Source organism: Zootoca vivipara, chromosome 4, assembly GCF_963506605.1.
Source record: "Zootoca vivipara chromosome 4, rZooViv1.1, whole genome shotgun sequence".
Classification (NCBI taxonomy): domain Eukaryota; kingdom Metazoa; phylum Chordata; class Lepidosauria; order Squamata; family Lacertidae; genus Zootoca; species Zootoca vivipara.
In genome coordinates, this window is record NC_083279.1 from 49,014,620 (window position 1) to 49,039,634 (window position 25,015).

The 25,015-nt window shown below is 42.4% G+C and overlaps 1 protein-coding gene across 4 annotated transcripts in view; it reads right to left on the reverse strand.

The window, feature by feature from the left end:
- Positions 1-24,034, reverse strand: part of IGSF5 (immunoglobulin superfamily member 5) — a 33,626-nt gene extending 9,592 nt beyond the window's left edge. Inside the window, exons 1-8 of one of the 4 annotated variants that reach the window (XM_035115654.2) lie at positions 23,768-24,009; positions 21,388-21,467; positions 18,930-19,250; positions 16,844-17,152; positions 12,166-12,285; positions 10,763-10,787; positions 6,883-6,995; positions 3,146-3,222 (exon numbers count right to left, since the gene is read on the reverse strand). In XM_035115654.2, coding sequence (XP_034971545.1) covers positions 3,146-3,222; positions 6,883-6,995; positions 10,763-10,787; positions 12,166-12,285; positions 16,844-17,152; positions 18,930-19,250; positions 21,388-21,445 — 1,023 coding nt within the window. In that variant the 5' untranslated portion in view covers positions 21,446-21,467; positions 23,768-24,009. Of the gene's footprint in view, positions 1-3,145; positions 3,223-6,882; positions 6,996-10,762; positions 10,788-12,165; positions 12,286-16,843; positions 17,153-18,929; positions 19,251-21,387; positions 21,468-23,767 lie in introns of all 4 variants that reach the window. The other 3 variants (XM_035115651.2, XM_035115650.2, XM_035115653.2) reach the window with 3 other exon arrangements.
- Between the last annotated feature and the right edge of the window lie 981 nt (positions 24,035-25,015).

The following is a 25,015-nucleotide window of genomic DNA, read 5'->3' on the forward strand; positions in this document are numbered from 1 at the left end:
TGTGACTCAGGGAAAACAATGGTAGGTTCATAAAATGCAATGAGTTTTTGTCAACAGTAGATGGCAGCTGGGTTATCACCACTCACCTGACACCAGTCAGTCATCCCGCTGTTGCTTACTGGGGAGTAAATAAAAGACTGGAGAGTTTTCAGCAGATGGGCTTGAAGAGGCAGGTGCCAGGAGCCTTGCTGATCATGAGGTGCCCCTCCCCTGGAATGTCTCAGCAAAGAGATGGCTCAGGGCACCTGATTGGCATATGCCAAGAGTCACAAATGAGCTGCGTACTCTGAGGCTCCCCTTAACTCAGCACAAGGACACTATCAGAACTGGTGAAGCTAGATTATTTTTAGTTTAAAGTCACTTTCATTTGAAAAACCTCATTCCTTTTAAAAAAAATGAAATTTTATACCCACTAAGGTAAAGGTAAAGGGACCCCTGACCATTAGGTCCAGTCGTGACCAACTCTGGGGTTGCGGCGCTCATCTCACATTATTGGCCGAGGGAACCGGTGTACAGCTTCCACGTCATGTGCCCAGCACGACTAAGCCACTTCTGGCGAACCAGAGCAGTGCACAGAAACGCCGTTTACCTTCCCGCTGTAGCAATACCTATTTATCTACTTGCACTTTGAGGTGCTTTCGAACTGCTAGGTTGGCAGGAGCTGGGACCGAGCAACGGGAGCTCACCCCGTCGCAGGGATTCGAACCGCCGACCTTCTGATCAGCAAGCCCTAGGCTCTGTGGTTTAACCCACAGCGCCACCCGCGTCCCTTATACCTACTAGATCTATCCAAAAACTAAGAAGCCATTGTTAAATTTTGATAAAGCAAAAACACAGTTATCAAATGATTGCCTTGTTCGTAATGCGATGCAACAACTGTTTGTCATGTTCTCAAATGAGAAAAGGCACCCTACAACATTCAGTGATGAGCCCAGAAATTGGTGTCAGGTTAAGTCTAAGGTCATGAAGACACCTACAGGTAAATACTAATTTTTTAAACATGTTGATTGGCCATGGTGTTGTTAAAATAGAACTTCTTTGTAACCTACACCATCCTCCTGCAAAGCCACCTGATCTTACAGACTACTAGGTCATTATGAAATTGATCTACTTCGCTCTCCATGATGCTTTATTGTTCCTGCAATTGCCTGACTCTCTCAATCAAGAGATGGCCCCACAGTTAAGGTGACTTTGATCTGTTCTTTCAACACCAACTGTTCTCCGGGCTCTAAATCAAACAGATTGAAAAAGGCATACATTCTAAGAACAAACATTCTAAAGGAAACTGACCTCTGTGTTACCCTGAGAGGGAGCGTAATATCAGAAAATTGGCCTGCTCAGGAGAGAAAAAATGGGGTTCAAACTTCTGGGACCTGGAGGTTCAAAGGATGCACCCCCAAGTCTATCATGAGTCATTACGAGAAAATATTCACAAGTTATGGAATATCCCTGAGATAGCTAATAAAGTAAGCAAAAGGTCTGAAATGTGAGGTCTCAGGAAACAGGATCTGAGTGATGGGTACATGGTTTATGTGCCATCAGATATACAATAAATGCTATATACTGGTACAGTATCAATGTGTTCACGGTGACAGAACCTGGAAGGTCCTGGCAAGCTGGTGCAAACAGAAAATGCAAGCAGACTATGATATATGGCAAAAAAAACCCTGCAAATTGCAGGCTCAAGGCATGTTTTTAGTATGATCCAAACATCAAACTCTTTGAAATACAGCATTCCCGATCTTAATAGCCAACACAGTAACCTCAGCTTTGCACAATGACCTACTGCCAGACCAATAAATCATTCAATAGCCAGATACCACATCGAAATTCACAAATAATTGAACAAAGAGCATAATTCAAAATGCTCCTGTCTTGTATTGTGCTTGTAGCAATGAAGCCTTGCCATGAAAAGGATATGAAATAAGAAAGAAGGAGGAAGGAGATGGGGGAAAGCAAGCAGTGCAACTAGGGCTGGACCGGGGGGCGGGGCGGGCTGAAGTCCTGGGCCCCACATGCCCACCTAGAAAGCAGCAGATGATGGAGAGAGCAGCAGTCAGGTACCACATCAGAGCCTATGCCCACTAGAGGTGATGCTGGTCACTGCAGCATCATTCCTGTCTTCTTACTGAAACTATTTTACACTCAGAGGGCAACTGGCTAGGCATGTACAAAGGTACAGTTTGTTTGTTTTTTTACTGTTTTCACCTTGAAACATGTAATTCTTTTCTACAATAAACCTAGATGCCAACCTTACCACTAAAGTCTTACTCAGTTGGAAAGGATCTTGCGATCATCCAGCCCAACCCTCAGTCCTATTACAGTATAAACTGGGGCGGGAAAGAAAATAGGGGGGGGGGTAATAGAGACAGCATGAATTAGGGAATGAGAAGAGAGGGGGGGACTCTCCAATGGACTCTTGGTTAGAGTGGGAGCCATTTAGTCTGTTTGGAATTTACCAGTCAAAATGTTGGCCACATGGGCCTTTCGTTTGTTCCTTCACAGAGAATTAACTCTATGGATTCCACTCAAGTGTGTATATCTTATTTTCACATCTTCAAATTTCTCATGATTCTAAGGCAGGTGTCCTGCATAATTGTGTTCACTCCTTGTGCTATAAAGCACACAGGTGATTTAAAGTACTGTTTGCTTTAAAGAACACAGCAAAGACATATAAAAGTCTCCCAAGGTGTGTGCATGTGTGTATGCTGCAGGAGGCTACATATTTAATGGAGGGACCAACAAAGAGAAGGGGGTTAACCCTTTCTCCACAGCCAAATTTCCGACTCAGAACCACCCTCTCCAAGCTGAAGTTCCAGGGTGCATGAAATCTTAGACCAAGCACTCAAGATGATGCTGTTTTATTCTTTTGTAAATATTAATCTTTGTATCCAAATTTCTGATATGAATTGCATGTTTTGAAAATGCTGTTTTGCTGTGCTAAGGATGTTTTTGAAAGAACATTCAATAGACTAATAGAGCATTAAGGACAGAAAACTAGAATGCATTCCCCCCTACACACACACACACACACACACACACACACACACACACACGGTATTCCAGTCCTTTTAGAAACCATCACTTAAGTCCATTACATGTTTATGGAATATGTCACAGTCTGTAAAAGACTTGTTCCAATTACCTGTGATGCAGGATTCACGTCTAAATCCCAGTCTGGAGTGTACCGGTTAGAGATATCTGGGGAGAAAGAGGGAACTCCTGCAAGACAATATACAAAGGATAACTGTTATTGATTCTTCGGAATGGCAGGAACTATAAATCATTTCAGAATACAAACAAATGGAGGTATTTTTAGATGCCCCTGTTGTGTAAAGAGAACAGACCGCTCTTCATGAAACGGAATAATTTGCTGTAAATTGGGTGGGTGCTTTGTTAAAACCCCACTAAGAAATTTGTAGAGACTTATCTATTCAAGCACTCCAATGTACCCTTTGGCAAATCCGCTGCAGATTGCACCATTTATAAATGGTTGGGTTACAGTAGGACGATCTTCGGTGCAGCTGCAGCTTGTTCTGCACTGAAGGAGGACCAATGTAATCATGACCCAACAAGCTGCACACAGATTATCTATTTGGGCATACAATCCTAATGCATTTGTCAAGTTTGTTTACATGTATCTCGCACTAAGGTTCACATACATTCCCTGCGTATATGGTATGTGTAGGGTAAGACACAGAAGTGAACAATGCACATACTGCACATATAGCATAACATGACACAACATAAGGCCTGTGCGTCGGTCTGTTTTTCTATGTATCCATCCATCTTCAGGACTTAATCATGGCATCTGTGCACATCTTTTTCAGGATAATGAAATACAGAGAGTGTTGCATAGTGGTTAGGATTTCAGATTAGAACCTGGGAGACCAGGGTTCAAATCCACACTCAGCCCTGAAGCTTACTGCAGTCACTCCCTCAACCTCAGAGAGTTGTTGTGAGGATAAAAATGGGTGGGGAAGAACGATGTAGGCCACCTTGAGCTCCTGGGAGGAAGTAAATATCCATTATTCTAGGCGGTATTTCCAACAAGATGCTTTAGGAAGGAGAGTTTGTATGCCTGCTTCTCTTGCCACAGGGCCCTGCTTCCTCACTTTTGCTGCTCAACATGAAGCTGGGAATCGAATCAGGATATTCAGATGACACCATACTACCTTATTATTCATGCATGGCACATGGGTTTATACAATGTAACCCTGGATTAAAAAAGAAATCCAACAAACCTCACATCATTTTGTTAAAAAATAATCAAATTAAGCTGCTACTGATTTTTAAATACATCTTGCTTCCCAGTTTATATGCTTAGGATTGCTGTGCATAACTTAACTGATATTCAAACCACTTGAAATAGAGAAGGCTTGAGTTGAGGCTTTAAGACAGGGGTCTGCAAACTAAGGCCCGGGGGCCAGATGCGGCCCAATTGCCTTTTCAATTCGGCCCACGAACGGTCCAGGAATCAGCATGTTTTTACATGAGTAGAATGTGTCCTTTTATTTAAAATGCATCTCTGGGTTATTTGTGGGGCCTGCCTGGTGTTTTTACATGAGTAGAAAGTGTCATTTTATTTAAAATGCATCTCTGGGTTCTTTGTGGGCATAGGAATTCATTCATATATATTTTTTCAAAATATAGTCTGGCCCCCCACAAGGTCTGAGGGACAGTGGACCGGCCCCCTGCTGAAAAAGTTTGCTGACCCCTGCTTTAAAATATGCATATATGACATTAATATTTATCAGTCACATGGTACCTTTAGACACGTTAACCAGAAATTGTGTCCTCCAAATCATGGAGAGCCACGTGTTGCGTGTGGAGACCCTTTAACCTGGCCTAGAAATAAATTCAGACATGACTCAAATTTTTGGTTTGGTTTTTGGCAGAATTTAGGCCACAACTTTTTGATTACAAATCAAGCGAGTGGTTGCATAGGCTCTGGTTCACGAAGCTACCTCCGGTAGCGCTGACTCTGGGCAGCAAACCATGAGTCAGCCTGGGTGAACACCTGGGATGGGAGCCGTCGGATGACTGGGCCCGGGTCCACCCAGATGCACCCTGAACTCTGGCTCAGGGCACAACCCCGCTTGGGAAAGACCAACCATGAGTCCTAGGATTCCTTTTACAGGAATACCCATGCATACGGATGGCTAGGAATCCTGCCACCCCTATCAACAGGAACCAGAGCCTATCCGCCAACCTTACAAGTTGTGACGATTTGCTACGCAGCAGGCGAAACCCAAGTGGCACCAGCCAATCAGCCAAATGAGGAAAATTCCTGCTGTGCCCCTGTCCCAACAACAGGCGACACACGACGGCATAGCAAGATCAAGCGCAAGCCCTAAATTAGGGAGAGGTGGGCAGGTGTTCTGATGCACTGTGACCCCAAAAGAGGATCTCAAGGGTCACGTGCAGCAGTTAAATAGTGGTCCCTCTGACTCCTCGACTGGCATGCCCTTAGCCCAATTGCTCCCTGTAAGAGGGACCAGCAATGGGGTGTTGTGGCTGCTCCAATTGTCCCCGCCCCAACACCTAGGCCTGATTGCTGGGTCCCACCACAACGCGTGCCCTCTCTTGCAGGGAGGACCCGATTTGCGGTGAGATCACCCAACTGCCTTCTTGTTGCTGGGGTGGGCCCGTTTGGATGACCTCTGCACCTCATTGGTTGAGGTGCACCTCTTGTTGCTGGGGTAAAATGTTGTTGGTTGGAATTTGATTGGGATTTAAGTGGCTACTAAAGGGGCTGCACGTGGCAAAGTACTTTCTCTTTTGCATTGTGCAGCAGATCTTCCTCCCTCCCTATAATTTAAGGTTGTGTTTTTGACCTTGCTAGGCCTGTCTAGGGGTCGTCTATTTTTGGAGCACGGGCCCTGTAGGAATTTTGCCACTTGGCTGATTGGCTGGGGCCATTTGGTTTTTGCCTACCGTGTAGCAAATCGTCACAACTTTGTAAGGTTGGTGGTTAGGCATTGGTTCATTCTTTGGTGGAGGGGGTTATGGATTGGCTGTGTCTGCCCCTCATTTTTGTTGCTACTGCTAGGAAATTCCGTTAAAGGAATCCGGGGGCTCGATTTGCTCTGTCCGATCCCCTCTCAGGGGTAGGGCCATGCCAGAGTTCCTGGAACATCTGGGGTGAACTAAGAGTTGGAAATCCGCCTCTCTGCTCCCCTAGTACAGGCATCCCCAAACTGCGGCCCTCCAGATGTTTTGGCCTACAACTCTCATGATCCCTAGCTAACAGGACCAGTGGTTGGGGAAGATGGGAATTGTAGTCCAAAACATCTGGAGGGCCGAAGTTTGGGGAAGCCTGCCCTAGTATATTTTCCCTTACTGACTTCTGGAGATTCCAGTTGTCAGTCCTGTTCCTGCCGGTGCAGGTTCAGGTAGTCTGAACCAATGCTTAAGCAACCACTCACAAGCTGTAATCAATAAAGTTGTGGCCAAATTAATGCCAAAAAATTCTTAAACAAATATTCTGTGTCCTGTGTGATTTATTTTGGAGGGGGTTTGGGGGTCTTCACACGCAAATGACTGGAAGCACATGCCTAGGAAACACATTGCCCTGCATAGAGGGGCATTTGCACAGATGGATAATATGGATCTACGTTTGGGAAGCGGGCCCTGAAAGTTGCCCTTAAATGACTTTTAGAGGAAACAGTTCATTGATTTCAGCTTGATGCCATAACCAAGCTTCGGGTCTTCGGTCATCTCATCTTAGCTTTTCAAGTCACACAGTGGTTAGCCAAATATCCCACTGTTCTGAGAACAAAACAAATATTCAGGCTATTCTCTGCCCATCAGACTGCTCCAGAGAAGCATTTCAAATGCATTTTTGTGATGTATAGAAATTTTCCCAAACTTTTTGCTCACCTGTCATTTCCCCAGCATGCCTTGTATCCTCTGGAATGTATGCATAATTTTCTTGTCCGTTGTGTCTGTCTGTCTCCAAATTTCTATCAGCAGTTTTCTTTTCTGATGCCTTTCTAGAAAATAGAAAATGCTTATATTTGAACCCCTGTCATTTGAGGAGATCTTTCAGTGCAACCATAGAAGACTTTCCTCATTTTTTCAGCTTTGTGGCAGATAGACAATTTAAGTGGTCATGTTAAGTCAGCCAGTACCGCTGATTACTGTCCATTATTAACCTATCACCTATATTGAATTTATGGGACTTTTTGTACACTTAGTGGGCGATACTATGAGAGTGAGTTTCTTCTGGGGACAGAACTGAAGCACGGTCTCTGGGTTCACTTCATATCTAATTTACCAAAAACTCTGAATTCAGCAGTTTTTACTCCAGGTACAACTTGCAAAAGTAATACATTAGTAGCTATTTGGCATGCTCTCAAAGCTTTCAGTACATAGTTACTAACTAGCTAAGGAACAGCCTGATCCAGGGCTGTTTTTAAGCCAAAGTATTAGAATTTAATCTGCTTTCCAGGCTTATTCTATAGATCAGCTGTTACAGAAACGCAGTGTCAGATGCCAGGCAAAAGGAGTAAAGCCAACTAGCTCTATTGTGCAAGTCCCATTCCTGAGTATTGACTAGGAAATGCCTGATGGGGAGCCTACTGCCTTTGCTTTAGCTGTGATAAAAGAGGGAAAGGGGAGCAGTCTGGGACCAGAGTCCTCTTCCCAGCACATAATCCATGCATTGCCCTATCACAAGTGCTGGACCAACTAAATCCCTTTCAACAACTTGCAATGACTGCAAGTATCCTTGGGTGTGTTATGAGTTTGTGGGTGCTAAACTCCACTAAATTCTTGGATCCAGTGAAGTGTTAGAATTTAATCAAGGTTTGGGGTGTTAAACTGGACAACAGACATGTAATCCCTGGACACAGCAAGGGTTAAAAACTAAATAAACCAGGCTAGCTTTCATGTTCAGGTAATTACCTGGGTGATGGGCCATTAAGAAAGTAAGTGAGGGGGCTCTGGGCCAGACAGCAAATGAGTGGGCCCCCTCCTCTAGCTCTTAGATAGTGAGAATGGCAAAGGGCCAGTGTTTAGTGTGTGTGATGTAGGGTTACCAGTTGTCCCCATTTCCCAGATTTGCAAATCCACGGACTGTCCCCGGATTTCATCTAATGTCACCGGGAAACGCAGGAGTGGCAGTCTCAGCAGCCTGGAGCAGTTGGCTCTGGCTGGCTGGCTTCAGGAGCTACTTGGAAGTCCCCATATGATGGTGGTGCAGGGGCTCTAAGATGCAGCTTCCAGGCTGCCTCCACCTTCCCTGACCCCAGCAACGAAGCTGTGAAGGGAGGCTTCATGCCCATCGGAGCAGCCTCCCAACTCCTACTTGCATGCAAGCAAGAGCGGGGCGGGGATCTCTCAGGCAACGGGAAGTCTCCTTTCCCAGCTGAGGGATCCCCACACCCTACTGCTTGCACACAAGTAGGAATGGGATTGGGGCTGCTCTGATGGGAAGGGAGGCATTACGCTGCCTGAGAGATCCCTGCCCCCTCCTGCTTGCCATAGCTGCCAAGTTATCCCTTTTTAAAGGGATTTTCCCTTGTGCTGAATAGGCTTCCTCGCGAGAAAAGGGAAAACTTGGCAGCTATGCTGCTTGCACAGAAGTAGGAGTTGGGATGGGGCTGCTTCGAAAGGCAGTGTGAAACCTCCCTTCCCAGCTGAGTGATCCCCGCCCCCTCCTGCTTGCATGCGAGTAGGAGTGGGATTGGGGCTGCTCTGATGGGAAGGGAGGTATTGCGCTGCCCGAGCCTAACCGCAGCTGCCACTATCCGCCCTCCTTCTCCACCTTCCATGCCTGACACACCGCGCACCACTTCCCCACCACCACCACTGAAGAACCAACAACTCAGGGGCTGCCCAGGCACATGGAGAAAGGAGATAGAAGCCTCAGAGGAAGGGGCTGCAGCATCAATGTACTGAACATGTAGTAAGTAAGTAAGTATTTATTTATTTATTTATTTATTTATTTATTTGCAGTCAGTGTCACCAGATTCATTGAAAAAAACTGGTAATCTTAGTGTAATATGACACAGAAGTGAAGCTGCAGGCTGGAAAGCCAGAGAGGCACAGCACAATGTTTGGTTTCTGCTTGAATCCAAAGTTGAGGCTATAGGAGAAACAAGACCCTTAATGCCAGGTTGTATATATGTGTAAATAAACCATATATCATAAAGACACCACAGTCTCCACTGTGCCTCATTCCCAAAGGAAATACAAGCCCTGGTAGCCCTGGAATCTCGCACCACTTGGAGATCGGGGTGGTGTCAACAGATGGCACAGACCAACCCGGCATGATTAATCTCCCCCACTTTCTTGAACAGCAAGTAATACATTTTAATGACAATTAGCATTTTTGCCATAAAATATCAATTCTGAAATGTGAAGGTTTTTGTATAGATTGTGAAACCAAGCCAGATCCTTTTTTACTATAACTCAGATTGAATGATCTAACTGCCAAGCTAAGGTGAAACAAAATATGGTATACTTAGATAAGCAATTGCACTGATTAGCCCAAATCAGAATTAAGTTTCCTTCTTTCCTGACGGCACAGGATATCTTTCAGTCTTGAAGACGAACGTAAACAAAAACCCTGGCAAACCCACAATGACATCATTTTAAAGTTTCCGTTCAATATTGATTAACAGCTTCTCAATACAGATGAAAGCACTCTTACATTTTAAAGCTTAACAACCTAATGCATTCTAGCATAAAGACAATTAGCTTACTTCATTTTAAGTGGTCAAAACTAATTTTGCTAAGCTAGAAACAATTTGTTACCAAACATATTTTTTCTCTCTCCAAAGGTTGCTTTCAAATAAGTCTTAGAAAAGCAGTGAATGCCATCTAATTTGCCTACCAGTTGGTTCCAATTAACATGTGCCAACCTGTCTCGGTTTCAGTTCTGTTTCTGTACAACAGAAATTCTATACTCCAAGAGCCTGTAGAATTGGCACATCTACTGTAATCATTACTTGAGCTAGGAGGAGTGAGCTATTCTGGTGTACAGTGACCTCCCGTGGTTGTTGCTGTAATTGTAGCATTTACTAGATTTTAGTGCCCTGTTTCCACCAAGTATTTATGTGTTGCAAAATGCCTTGGAATTTTTATTAATGAAAGGTGGTATAAAAATGTTTAACTCAAACATATGAAATGAAATATGTTGCACATATTAAGGCTACTTTAAGAATGTTCCACTGCAAAACAGTTCTTTGATGGATCAAAGTTTCAGTTGGAGTCATGTTGCTTTTACTTGCACTCAAAATATGTAAGGAAACTCCAGAAACTCACCTAAGTCATGTACTATTCATGCAGTCAAATGTCATGTGATGATGACAGATAATTCCAGGGCCATCTCAAGCATGCCGGGCGCCCTGGCACCGTGGTGCGGAGATCGCTCCGGCGCCCCCACCCTAGTGGGTGGGCGACGCGTGCTGCGTGGCACCCCCCTGCCGGCCCGGCGCCCTGTGCCACCCAGCCTACCCCTAGAGCCTGGATAATTCAGCAATTTAAAATCACTTACCTTTATAATGAAATAGAATCTCTTTTTCCCTTTTATTTTCATCTGGACATTTTGAAAGAAAATATATATACCACCCATGGCAAATAATTTGTATGTTCCTGTATGTTTCAAATCTAATAATAGAGGGGTGGATAACTTGTGACTCTCCAGATGTTGCTGAATTACATCTTTCATCATCCCTGACCACAGGCCAAGCTGGGCAAAATAATAAATAATTTTTTTACCAAATGAGTGAAACAAAAATGATAATCAGCTTACCTCATCTCCTCTTGATACTTGGAGTCTGGGGGGAAAGGTCAGATTTTAGAATATATTCAAAAGAAACATAGCAATTTAGTTGAAAAGAATACTCTAAAGTCTTCTTAAATATATTAATTCAATACAGAAAGGTGCTCCAGTGCTCAAACTGAGATTGTCCATGCACAGAAACCCTCAGTCATTCAAGTAAAAAGGAGGTGCTTTCTTGTGTGGACCTGGATTCCTCATTGAAACAAGAGAGAAAATTATTGTAGGCAGGAAGAACTTCCCTTCATAACTCACATGTAGGAGCACTATGCTATACATTTCTTCTATACTGTACAGTCGTACCTTGGAAGTCGAATGGAATCCATTCCAGAAGTCCGTTCGACTTCCAAAACGTTCAGAAACCCAACCGCTGCTTCTGATTGGCTGCAGGAAGCCCCTGCAGCCAATCAGAAGCCGCGGAAGCCCCGTCGGACGTTCGGCTTCCAAAAATAGTTCGCAAACCGGAACAGTCACTTCCAGGTTTGCAGCGTTCGAGAACATTCGAGAATTAAGCTGTTCGAGAAACCAAGGTATGACTGTATATCTCAAAAATAAGTAATTACTCTGCAGCAAATTCCTCTGAAACTTGGTCTGCGATCTTGCTCCCTTTGCACATGGAAAGCAGGATGTGGTGTGGCTCAATGGGACACCGTCCACCACTCACCATCCATCACCCGCCACCTATTATCCTTTCCCCACACACATGCACCTCTGTGTCACTATTTCTATAACAGGCTGCAAGCAGACTATTCAAGTCTGCATCCAGCTGCCACCCTCTCCTTCTCCCACAACAGAATGGGGCTCGGCGGAAGAGCAGCTTGCTGGAAACTCCAGGGTTATCCATGCAGGAAGACCTGGGAAGAGAATGGCTGGCCACATTGCCAGGGAACAATTGCAACAGAGGATGTGTGTGCCCAGGTGTTGGTTGGAATCGTTTACTTTATATGCATATTGAATGGTAAAGCAACTTCTCAAATAAGTTGTGCCAATTACCGAGGCCTTGATGTGTAAACAGTTAAGAGTGCGTTTCAAACAGTCTTGTCATTTCCAATTGCTTTTTAATTACAAATTGCTCACTGCTGGATTGTATGCCATTAAGAAATTTAACAAAAGATTACGAGGAACAGTTTCCCCTCTGGTCCAGGCTGTTTCTCTATATTTGATTGAGGTTGATTTATACCACATTGAACTCCATTCCTCACCATCAGTGTTTACCGTAGCTCCCAGTCTTTCTCCCAGTTATTTTTAGTGTTCGTATCTACATTTATCAAGAATACAAGTAGAAATCTGCCACTGTCACAAAAGTCAGTTATTTGGACCTAATCTCCCTCCCTAAATAATTCCAAGTTTTTAAATGGTTCAGAGAGCCCACGTACCTTTCCTTCTTTTGCAGCAGCAGATAATAAGCAGAATAATAAGGATCAGTAGGAGGAAACCAACAATTGACAATACAACTGCTAAAATTATAGTTCGAGTTCGTCCGTCATCGCCTGCTACTAGATAAAAATTAATAAATGTTAAGAAGCACAGTAAAATATGCATGTCTCCCTATGAATTTAATGAGTTACTCATAGACTACTGTGCTTTCTTAAGTAATGTTGCGGCTTCTAGAGGTCCAAGAGTCTTTGCCAGATACGTTATTATTTTATTTTTATTATTCCAACAGATTCTGATTTCATGCATCAGTTTCTACTCAAGAGACATAGTTGTCAATTTGGCTGTAATGGGAAAGTATGGCATGGAAGAGGCAGGAGAAGGGAATATGTGGGCGAAAATTAGTTCCTAGTCTAATAAACTATGCATCCAATTAAAAAGTTAATTCAACAGATGTGTTTCAGCTGAACAGTCCTCTTCAGTGGCTTTATATTTCATCTATCTTAAAAGCATTATCATAGCTATAGACCACATTAGAGAGAAGGTTTTTGATTATAATTGGCATTGTTGTGCAAAACACACCATAGCTGTTTACACATTAAACCTTCAAGTTTCCAAAGTTTTTCCTTTAAATCTTTGGGTTAAATGTATGAAAGATCTGATTAAATTCCCACTGCAGCATTGCCACTTTATATAGTAAAATAAAAAAATTCCTTCAGTAGCACCTTAAAGACCAACTAAGTAATACCAAATAAAAACTCAGTTGGTCTTTAAGGTGCTACTGAAGGAATTTTTTTATTTTGCTTCGACTCAGACCAACACGGCTACCTACCTGCCACTTTATATAGTGTTACTGTTACAGGATTGCTTGGGGGGGGGGTTGGTTGGTTGGTTTGCCATTTGGGGCTCCTTCCAAGCCCTCGGTTTTTCTGTTTGTAAGATGGGATTTTGTTGTAAAAGGAACTGCCAATGGTCAAATCAGTCTCTTTGTCAAGTTAATGGCCCTAGTCAAACCTGTTAAGCATCCTTTTTACATGACTAAAGATCTGGCTATGTTGCCAAAGAAACAACTAGACACTTTATCCTAGGTGTAGGAGGACAATTGGCAAGATGTGAAGTAGAGTGGAGATGGGATGACACATGGGTCATGTAAACATTACCTACTTAAAATTCAGCTAGGTGGTTCTTTTTCTCAATTCGGATAAAGCTAGTTTTGGCGGGGTGTGTGTGTGTGCATCAAAACACACTATTTCCTAAGAAATGACAGGATAGATGCAATATGTATATGGATTTTGACTAATGCCATGTGTACACCACTTCCCAAACCTGTAGTGGGAGCATACTGGTCACAAAATAATTGGGGTTGCCTACATGGCCTTGCACTCTGTGCTGAACCCAAAGCCCTAACTCAGAGGGAAACCTGAACCCAAATGGGCAAGTTAGATCTGTTAGGCTGAGTGTTAATGCTGTGAGTCTCTTCATCTTCTGCTTAGCTTGTATATATGTGTAACTAAAAAACATATCACCAAGACATCACAGTCTCCAGTCACCTTCATTTCAAGGATACCAAACCCATAATACGGCACCCCTGAAGGCTCTCATACTCAGACTGGTGTGTTGTCCTGAGTGAGCATGCCCAGCACAAGGAGAACAAACGAGGGTTAGTTCTTTATTGGTAAGCCACTCAATTACAGCATCTCCTCGGGGGCACACGGTATACAAACCATTCCCTCTACGTAGCTAGCTAGGCATCTATGTCCCAGGTTTGAGCCCTGAATTGGACCATTGAAGCAACAGTATAGCCATGCCTCTTCCTAAACTTAAATCCCCTCACCTGACAGCAACCTGTGGCTTCTCCTGCTGCTGAGTTGGCACTTTAAGCCCCTCCTTGTCCTTGGAGACGGCAGAGGAAGGGACCAAGCACATCCTAATGTCCCAGCACTCCATTTATTTATTCCCCCACCCGCATAAAGTTGCAATAGCAGAAGTAAGGTGAGTGTTAGTGGCAGGCCCACTGTACTTCAAAAGGTATGCTCTATGGGGCACTTCTCAGTCCTAAAATATCGAAAATCTTCCATTGCCCTTTTGGCAAGAACCAACACCTCCACCACCTGCTTTCACAACCTCACCAGTTTAAGTGTTCTGCACACTTCCTCCAAGGAGAGCAGGCCTGATTCTGGTGACTGAAGTGTATGCTTCTAAATTAATCTTCTCTTTTACATTGTAATAGATGGCTCCCCCTCCCATTGAAACTTCCTTCAGCCCAGTGAATGATGACCACACAAAACACTAAAGAAAGCTGTCAGGAAACTATGAAAGTAATGAAGTAATGTGTGTAAGAGAGAGGAGAGGCGGTTTTCTTCATTACTGCTGACATATCTCAATTTCAGCCTAATCATTAAAAGATTTTTATGTACTCCAACCCTGACAACTCACATGTTTCTCCTACTGCACAAACAACTTCTCGGGGAATAAAATGAAGAATGTTCCTAGATAAATCAGTAAGTACACAGTAATTGCACTTTGTGACATCTGCTTTTCTTCCATTCCGAGTTATATCATGTCGCTATGGCAACTGAATATGGCTGCTTCTTCAGAGTGACAGCTAGACAAGAGGGTTTATTAATTCCCCCATCACCCACAAAACAGAATCGTCCTGATGGATTCTGTTTCGCTTAGTCAGTAATTAGAAACATCTACTCTGGTCATTTCTAGAACAGAAACACACAAGGAAATGGGTCCCCAAGGTACCGACACAAATGGAGTACAAAGTAGAAGCCTATGACCAGGAAACTATGACCAGAAAACCTTGCCCAACAATTGATGTAAATAAAGCAATCACTTTTGCCTCTTATCAGCCGTCTTTGCCCCACATAACATACTAAGGATTACCAATAATAAAAATCAATGTGTAACTTTTGGGAGGAATCATTTCCCTGTGGCAGAACGCCTCCTTTGTATGCAGAAGATCCCAGATTTAAGACCTGAGATAGCAGTGCTGGGAAAGATTTCTTGCGATATTGGAGAGCTGATGGACAGAGTGGACAGTATTGGACCAATTGTGCTACTGGTTGGACTAATGTAACGATGCTGGTGTGTAACTTTCAACTAGGAAGATCTACATGACACTGGGTGCTACTATGTGGTGATCAAGGATGGAAGGGAAACTTTTGTCCATACCTTTAAGCACCAGGATGCAGTTGGTGGAGGGGTGTGTGTGTGACAGCCAGCGCCATGCAGTGCACACAATTGCGGGCTGCTGATGCCATCTAGGGCATATTTGAGTCAGCAGTCATGCAATTGCATCTTGCCAGCTGCAGCCTTCTCACTGAAAACAGAAACTTAAAAGTATATCATTGTGATATACTAGGAGTATAGACAAAGGTTAAATAAAATTGCCTACCAACTCTCACATTCTATCAATTATCAAGTATCAAATATTGAAATCAAGCATCATTGGGTGTTAAATAAAGAATCAGAATCCACATATTTGAGCATGCAAAGAATATCTAGAGAATATTCAATATCAGCATCTAAAATGGAGAATTTTGAGTATAGCTTTTGGGAACCAATTTGCTCTGCCTCTTTTGGCATTCTGTTCCTGTCAAAAAAAGCCCTCATGCAAAGGTCATACCAGCAGTGATATGTGTTCATGCAAGAATTAACCCTCACACTTTCATTGCAAGTCTATGCAGTTATAATTATTAAAACTCTTAGAGCAATTCTGAAACCTAACAGCCCTGAGAAATAGCATTTATTGGTTCTTTAATTCACATATTAAATCTGCCTGATTCATTACATATAATTCTGCAAAAAGCATAGTATCCAATGGTCAGTTTTGCATGCCCTTTTTATCTAAAGAAGGCATAATTCTCTAGCTGCCGTTAGTGATTGAACTACAAATGCTTGGCTTAAAGATAAATTGGAGGCGTGTTGTTATGTCCTTTAGACACAATTAAATTCTTTGAAGCAATTTCCAAAATCACAGGCTAGGTCTTGTGTAAGAAATGCTTTTGTGACTATTATAAATGCAATAAATATGGATCAAAAGAATGATCATGTGATTTCAGGGTTGATTTCCAGTCTCAAACAATTGTCCAAATTCTCTAAGAATAGGCACATTAAATCTGTGTGAGGGAGAAGATATTCATTCATGTCCATTGTTGGTACTGTACATTAATGGAAGCAACTCGAGTAGGGATGGTGAAACCTTCCAGGTGTTTGTGCACTGTAACCCATCAGTCCCAGCAAGCATGATCAATGGTCAAGGATGATGGGAGTTGTAGGCTGTCAAAAGCCAGAGGGCCAAAGCTAGGGCCACTCCAGAGCCATCTCATGAAACTCACCAAATTTCATATAGTCTGTGAATGGATGTCCCACCAATATTTTAGCCATGATCAAAATCCAAGTTCAGTATTAAAGATTTTTGAAGATGACAGTGATGTGGGATTGAGGATTGGAGTGGTCATTTTGTGATATTGTGGCAGTGGACAAAGCTGTATTGTAACTTTTGAATAAATGGAAAGGAAAGGAAAGGAAAGGAAAGGAAAGGAAAGGAAAGGAAAGGAAAGGAAAGGAAAGGAAAGGAAAGGAAAGGAAGGAAGGAAGGAAGGAAGGAAGGAAGGAAGGAAGGAAGGAAGGAAATGAAACAAGAAGTGTACCCACAAGATAGTCACTTACTTGAAGGAGGTTCATACACAGTAAGGGTCACAGTTGCATACTGTGGCTCAGAGAGTGCATCTATAGCGGCAAAGCAAGTCACAGTGCTATTGGTCATTGGTGTCAGGGTTAAAATGCTCTCTTCATTGTACAAGCCATTTGATCCTTGACTCTGGTTGGTAATGTACATGGAATTATCTAATATACTATTATTTACCATCCAGGAAATCTGTGGAGCAGGAGCCCATCCAAGAGCTTCAGAAATTATCTCAGTTGTTTGGTTCTTTCTTACTGTCAAGTTGCCAGCTTTGATAGTCAAAGATCCATTAACTGTTTGGGGAAAAGAAGATGTTTTCCTTACATCAGAATAGTTTACACTACACATTTTTATGGGGCCAGGTTGAATTTATTTTCTCAATTTGGTTTCAGGTTGCCACCAAGAGAATTACATCCCCCCAATTGAAACCCAGATTTCCATGTTGAAAAAGTAACCTTTAAAGCATTTCTAACAGCCCATTAGTGGCTTTAGAAACAGAGGCAGGTTTCCCAGATTATTGTTGAAAGTTAATTATTGAAGCTTTGTAGCCATTATGATAGGTGCATCTTTCTGAGCTACAGAATTATGCACTAATGAGTATTATTTTTTCCATTTGCAGTTTAAAAAAATAAATTAGATTGGATTTTTCAAGAATTTTGAAAATGCCACACTGCAAATTGACCCTTCATTTGGCAATTTTTAGAGCCTAGAGATGATTTATCATTTCTATATGCATTCTCTAAACCAGGCATGTCCAAAGTCCAATTCGGGGGCCTAATCTGGCCCGCCGGTTGATTTAATCCGGCCCCTGTGGCAGTATATGTCCTGGGGTAAAATCCTTTAAAAAGCTCAAAAACTTTGGGGTAAAATTATAAAAAAGCTCAACAACTTCGATACTTTTAAAAAAAGCTAAACGACTGTGGTTGGCCCTCACACATGTTTACTTCATCAAATCTGGCCCTCTTTGAAAAAGGTTTGGGCACCCCTGCTCTAAAGAATGCTGATTGGCAGTACAGTGGTACCTCGGGTTACAAACGCTTCAGGTTACAAACTCTACTAACCCAGAAATAGTACCTCAGGATGAGAACAGAAATTGTGCTTTGGTGGCGCGGCGGCAGCAGGAGGCCCCATTAGCTAAAGTGGTGCTTCAGGTTAAGAACAGTTTCAGGCTAAGAATGGTCCTCCGGAACGAATTAAGTTCTTAACCAGAGGTACCACTGTATTGTCAAATGGAGCATCTGATATCTTGATGAGGGTCTATTGTAATGATTCCCAAATGCTGGCTTAGTATCCACTAACCACAAGCTTTATGGTAGCATTTCTATGGCGCTAGAAGCAGAGGATGCTACAGACATCTGTATGTGCTCTCTCTCTCTGTGATATATAAAAACATATGTCGATTACATACCCATCAACAGTTCTGATTTGACCAGGGCATCCCAGAATTGCAGATTACAGATTACATAATGGCTTCTGATTGGATGTCTCATTTTTGGTGCCAAGCTCTTGCACAAGTCAGCTATTTCCCATAAGAGCTCTGCACCAAAAGAGGCACATTTTTCATGCAAATGAAGGCTGGAACCCATGGAGGTGGAGGAGGTGATGGTGGTGCAAGCCAGGATGCCCCAGCCAGACCCAGAGGCCATGCCTGCTCTGACTGATGCTATCCCTGCCAGAGGCATAGAAGAAGCTGACAAAGATGAAGCTGGTGACAGGGAAGAGAAGGTGAAGGTGCCGGTCTGCCGCTTGCTGAGGGAGCTGCTGCCAGCAACAGAGACATGGGACTGGGAAGCCTCAGCTGGTTTGCATGGGAGTATGGCACCAAAGGACCAGAATGTTGGAGGGTATACAACTGAAAATTATGCTATTCATCTACCAAAGTGCTTTATAGTCCACAAAGGCTTGTGCTGCAGCACATCGATTAGTGTTTAAATGCCACAATACTGTTTAAAGTGCTGAGAGAAGGAAGTATAGATGGAATAGGAAAGAGGAATATCAGTATGAATTACTCTTGCAATTGGCCTAAATGTTTTTCCTTAAAACTGAATAATGACAAAAATGCATACACACCTTGAACAGAAAGAAATGCGTATTTATCGTCCTGTACGTTCTGGAGACTGCATTTTATTTCTCCAGAATCACGTAGCTGGACATTAAAAATCTTGAGTCCGGAGGTGAACTCAGTACCAGTTTGAAAACCATCCTGATTGTATTTTGGATTTGTTATAATAGCTGTTCCGTCACTCAGTACAGTCAATATAGGGTTTCCATTGAAAAGCCATATCAAAACCTTCCACCCTTCTGACACTGTACAATTAAAATGAGCCACTGAACCAGATAGAATTGTTAAATTTCTGGGACCTTCTATGATGGAGTAGCCAAACCCAGTATCTGCAAAACAGGAAGGGGGGGGAATCACTCAGGAACTGAAACTAGACCAACACCAAAGTCAATAAGGGTGTTTCTAGCTTATCTCACACAATCATCATGATAACAGTTAAAAATAAATAAATGTATATAGGTCTGACATCACCCTTCTGCATAAATATCTGAGGAGCATTAAGCGTCCATGTGAACAAAAAAATGAAGGAGGCATTTAACTTGGTTAATGTACTGGTAACACTGATTAATGCCAGATAGTGTGTACAACGTCTGAAGAACCTTTGCTGTCAACGTTAGAAACAAAAGCTATCAGTCGTCTTGTATTGTAACTTTGCCCTGTGCTTGAAAACAGGGGAAAGGCCTTGCTTCAATTTAAGTTGATAGCAGTTGCTTAATGGATCTCAGAGTTCTGGTTCGAAGCCTTCCCATTTTGGACCTAAACTGGTTTTAAACAACCAGGTGCCTAGAAGCAGATTCATCCTATCCTGAGAATAGTTGTGGCTCGTTTGGTAGTGCTGCTCTTGCCTGCTCCATTATAAGCTTTCAGGATAAACATTTTGGGTTTTCTTAATCCATCCTGTATAGCTTTGACACATTGATCTGCAAGAGTTAATTTTTCAAAGTTTTGTGCTCAGCTCTGCGGATTGATTGACAATGACTTTAATAAATCCTCATGCTGGCAAAACTGGGCTTAATCTTTTTTTTTTACTTTCTTTAAAGAAATAATTAACAGAAAGGGCATGTGATTTTCCAAGAGCCAAGAATTGCACCACAGCCTAAATACTCTACAAGAGTCATTTGAATGGGTGGCATAGTAGCGTAATTCCCATCAATGTGAACCAATTCCAGAGCACTTCTCATTTTTTATTATCCTTTGCTAATGACCATAGTCCAAGTATGTTGGCATTATAAGTCAAGATAATTACATTCTTTCCATCTTATTGTATAAACTACCCGAGGGACTTAAAGGGATCATCGTCTTTGTACTAAATTGCATTTTAATGCTCAAGGATCATAAGAAGTTTCAAAACTCACAAACTTGTATCAAAAAATTCACATGGGACATGAGCTAAACAGCTACTGCAATACAAAAAAAATGCAGAACGAGAAGTTGAAGAAATGAATCACAAAGACACACCTGCGGAGGTATAATAATCAGCTGGTGTTCAAAATGTACATGTGACCCTTTGTTCCGATGCTTTTAAGGGAGGCGGTGTCTTTTACATCTTTACTGACCCAAAGTGCCATAGCTGCCAAGTTTTCCCTTTTCTCACGAGGAAGCCTATTCAGCATAAGGGAAAATCCCTTAAAAAAAGGATAACTTGGTAGCTATGCAAAGTGCATAGGGACTTGAGCTAGGATTTCAGCTTGAAATGCAGACTACTGTACTGAACGTACACTTCAGCTTTCATTCAGTAGCTTGCTTTTCAAGGGATACCCTGTATTGTGTTCAATTTCCCTCCTTTTCCTTGTGTCCTGAACATGCACATCTCTTACTCCAACTTGTCAGTCTTCAAGGGAGCTATTGCACTGCATTCTGCTTTGCATCTTTCCTGGCCTCCATGAAAACAGAGTGGAAGTCCAGTTAGAATTTATAATAGAAATTCAGAATGTTGACCTTGAATGTGCACACCCATAGGGGTAATTTAATGTAGATAGTAAGCTTTTTCTACCTCCCCCAATTCTCCATTGCCCTTTGATGTTTTCCTCCAATCTCTACTTTCCCATACATTCCCCTTCCTCAGTCCAGATTTTCTCATAACGAGGATACTCTGAGAAGGAGGGGGGTATGAGAAAATCCAGAGTTACGTGTGGGAAGGCAGTGATTTGGAGGTAAAAGTCATGTGGACAACAATTAATGGAGGTATAGGAAGCTTACTATCCATATTAAATGATTTCCATATGACATTTCAGTCTTGCATCGAGCAATATTTTGCATTTTTCTTCTCCCCCTGAGAATTGGTGGGGAGGAAGGGGCTGGGTTGTTATTAAAATGTGACACCCTGAATTATGTGTGCCAAATTTAGTTTTAGTATTTCAGCATTCTATAGAGTTACTATATAACAGGCGGCCTAAGAAGTGCTAAACAAACAAGTTACACCCAAAGCCTCACTTTGGTTGGTAAATGAGAAAAGGGTAATAATACCTGTTAGCAAGACTAAAAGGCTGAAAGCCAGCCAAATCCATTCCCGATATCTATCCATTTAGCAAGCTCCTCTGATGAACCTAAAAGAAAAGAACACCCGCGCATTGCTGTAAAACACATGTTTTTTATCAAGTATTTCAAAGTTACAAATCCAAAGACAAAAACAATCATGCTTCAAATGGATTGAACAACAACAAAGCAGTATATTTACTAGATTATAAACAGAGAACCATACATATATGAGCAGTCACTAAATAACGTGTTTGACTATTAAGAAGAGATCACATCCTTCTGGAATGTGGTGAGCAGTTGTGAAAAAAAATCCTGGGCTGGATTCATGTAAGCATCCAATCTCTAAGAGGTGTGAGATTCCAGCGGTCTTGGCATGGCATGCTTTCCACAGGGTCTATGTTCCCTTTTGGACAATTAGGCACAGTGGAGGCGGCAGTGTCTTTATGATATATGGTTTATTTACACATATATACAACTTGAATAATAGAATCATAGAACTGTAGAGTGGGAAGGAACCCTGTGGGTCATCTAGTCCAACCCCATGCAATGCAGGAATAGGCAGCTGTCCCATACGGGGATTGAACCTGCGACCTTGGTTTTATCAACACCACGCTCTAACCAACTGAGCTATCCAGGCTGGTCATCTACTGTGCAGAAAGGGTTCAGAGCATTCACATCTTAAGATGATTATTTGCTCCTCTCTCAGGAGCAGCAGGCTTAGGTCTACAAACAAGGGAATCTGCCTGCCCCATTTGTTCCAGCCTGCTCCAGCCAGCCCACCGGGAGTTCTGTTGGCCCCCTTTCTCTCCCACTTTTTCAAACCTCTTGCAAAACACCACAATTTTCCATCAGTCTGCATAATCCAGCACTGAAATCTTAAACGTTTCTTTTGCTGCGGACTAACACAGCTGGAAGAGGAACCCCTCCTTGTCCTGTAGTCTAGGCCTTTGATGGTTCCCTTGATGGGCCATCACTAGCCTTTGTTTCCTGCTAATGGCCCCTCTTAGCAGCTACGCCAGAGGTTGTTAGCATAAACTAAATCCAGGGAGTTTTAGTGTTTGGCACAGTTTAATCAAATCTTATTTAATTTTAACGCTTTCTAAATCCACAAACTCATAGCAATACGAATGGCAACAAACCCTCAGCAAAGTCATAATTCATCTCCCAGCATAAGCTACAAAACAATTCCTGCTGAAGTGTGTCCTCAAGAGCAAGCTGCCACAAGCTTTGGTTGTCCAGACATGATTCCATATTTTTCCAGTGCTAGGAGATATCTATCCTAGCTGCTGATGTAATCAAATCTTTTTAAGAATAGCAATCCTCATTCAGAGAAATGCCCAGAAGGGCTAAGCATAAAACAGATCTCAGCTCATGACAACTATTATTGCTAGTGTTGTTGTGTAATTGTGAAAAACCTATATTGCACAAAATAGCAAAAATATGAGATTTATCAGCGCAGAGGATGGGCGATATAATCCTATGCATATACAGTACAGTACTTGAATGTAAATGCTAACAGCACTGATTAAAAGAGACTCACTCGCTAGTAGTGTGCAGGCACACAAAAGCTCATACTTATGACAAACTTAGTTGGTCTCTAAGGTGCTACTGGAAGGATTTTTTTATTTTGTTTTGACTGCGTCAGACCAACACAGCTACCTACCTGTCACTCCCTAGTAATTATGCATAAGACTGTTGCCTGGAAATGTATTTCAGTGATGTAGGTGTCAAAAAGGCTTTCTGTGGGAAGGAGAGCCCCAGGAACTTCCAGCAAAACTATACCATAGCGGCTCAATTTCTTTTAGAACTGGAAAAATGTTTTTCACAACAGAAAGCTACAATTATTTGGAGATAGCTTTACTCTACTTATTTGAGGCAGGAGTTGCCATTGTGCTAAGCATCTCCTCTTGTAAGATAACAGATCAACGTGCCAGATAGGGGTGGACTACACAAGCTCATTTCCTGGGCTTTCATTAACCAAGAGGGATCATTTGCAGACCATTTCAGAGCTGTGGGATCAACAGAAAAATACGCTTCTATATACCGTAGTAGTTGCTCTCCACATGTGTGTGATTAGACATATAAATTAAAGCTGCAACTGTCAGCACTTTCACTAAGTTTTAAGCCACATGATACACAGTAAATATACCTAAGACTGTGCCAAACAGGTAACATTCAAAAGCAGAGGCCTCTACACTATCGTACTTCCTACTTTCTGTTCTCATTTGGATTTTGCTAATTTAACTTTGGAGAGCCAAACATCCTTTTCCAAATATCATTACTTAATTGCAGATTCTTTATCAGTAAATCCATTTTGCAGTCATTCGCCCATATTAAATTGGCTATCATAGACTTGAGAGTTCCTTACCTTCTTACCAGTAGATTAGCACATGAAAAAACCTTAGTCCCTTCTGAGAAAGAAAATCTGTTCGTTGCTATCCCTTCCATCCAAGTAACTCCTCATATAGCCACACAGCCAAATATTCCAATTAGCTCTCAACTGGCTTCTATATCATTCATCTGGAAGGCCCCACACAAAGCATTTCCTGCAACTTCTGGTTTCTGATGCAGCTTTTGTGCGACTCTGTTTGCAGTGACCTTTTATCTCATAAAAAGATAAGAGTCAGGTGTGCAACCAATGCGCATATTCCATGTTTTTTTAATAATTAACAGGTGCCATCAAAACATAAAGTAAAAGGCAGGTACAGGACCAACTGAGTAGGTGTGGAAACAACGACACCTATTGTCACAATGAAGCAATGTTTAGCAGCCCAGCAGGCACCAGGAGATTCTTTCTAAAAGGGAGGAAGCAAAACGATCAAGCCTTGCTCTAGCACTTTCCTGACTGGTATGGCATGTGAAAAATTCATCTGGTGCCATTTTCCCCTTACTGCATCTCTTTGTGGGAAGAGAACATACTCCATCTGCTATATTGCTGCCTAACACTCTATACTGTATTAAAGTCACAAGATCCCTGTCAGGGGAAGTGGGAGGGACATAGCAACCTTCATGTGTTCCCCCATACTTCGCAGAACTGCCTCAATTGCTACTGAGGAAAATATTGAACCCCTCAGATTGCCCCAACACTCTCTTCGCCATGGTCCTCTGCAGTCTAGTAGGAAAAAGTAAAGTACAAGTAAAAGGAAAAGTATAGTACAAGTAAAGGAAAAAGTAGTACAAGTCAAAGACTCACTCTTAGCCTCAGGTATACTACAGTGGTACCTCGGTTTTCAAACAGAATCCATTCTGGAAGCTCGTTCGAAAACCGAAACGTTTGAAACACGAAAGCGGAAGCCTCAAAACGCAAGCCTCAATACAGAAAACTCAAAACAAAAGTCACATTTGCTGTTCAAGTTCTGAGGCACGTTTGAAAACGGAGGCACTTACTTCCAGGTTTTTGGCGTTCGAGTTCTGAAATGTTCGAGTACAGAGGCATTCGAAAACTTAGCCCTTAGCTGCATCTCAGATCCTGGAGGGCTTCCATCCTTTTCAAAGCTGCTAAGGGCGGGAACCTAATGGCCAAAGCGTGGGTTCACACAATTCATGCTACAATCAGGCCACAGTAAAATATACAATCATAAAACAACTACAACCATAAAACTAGTGCAAAACGCAA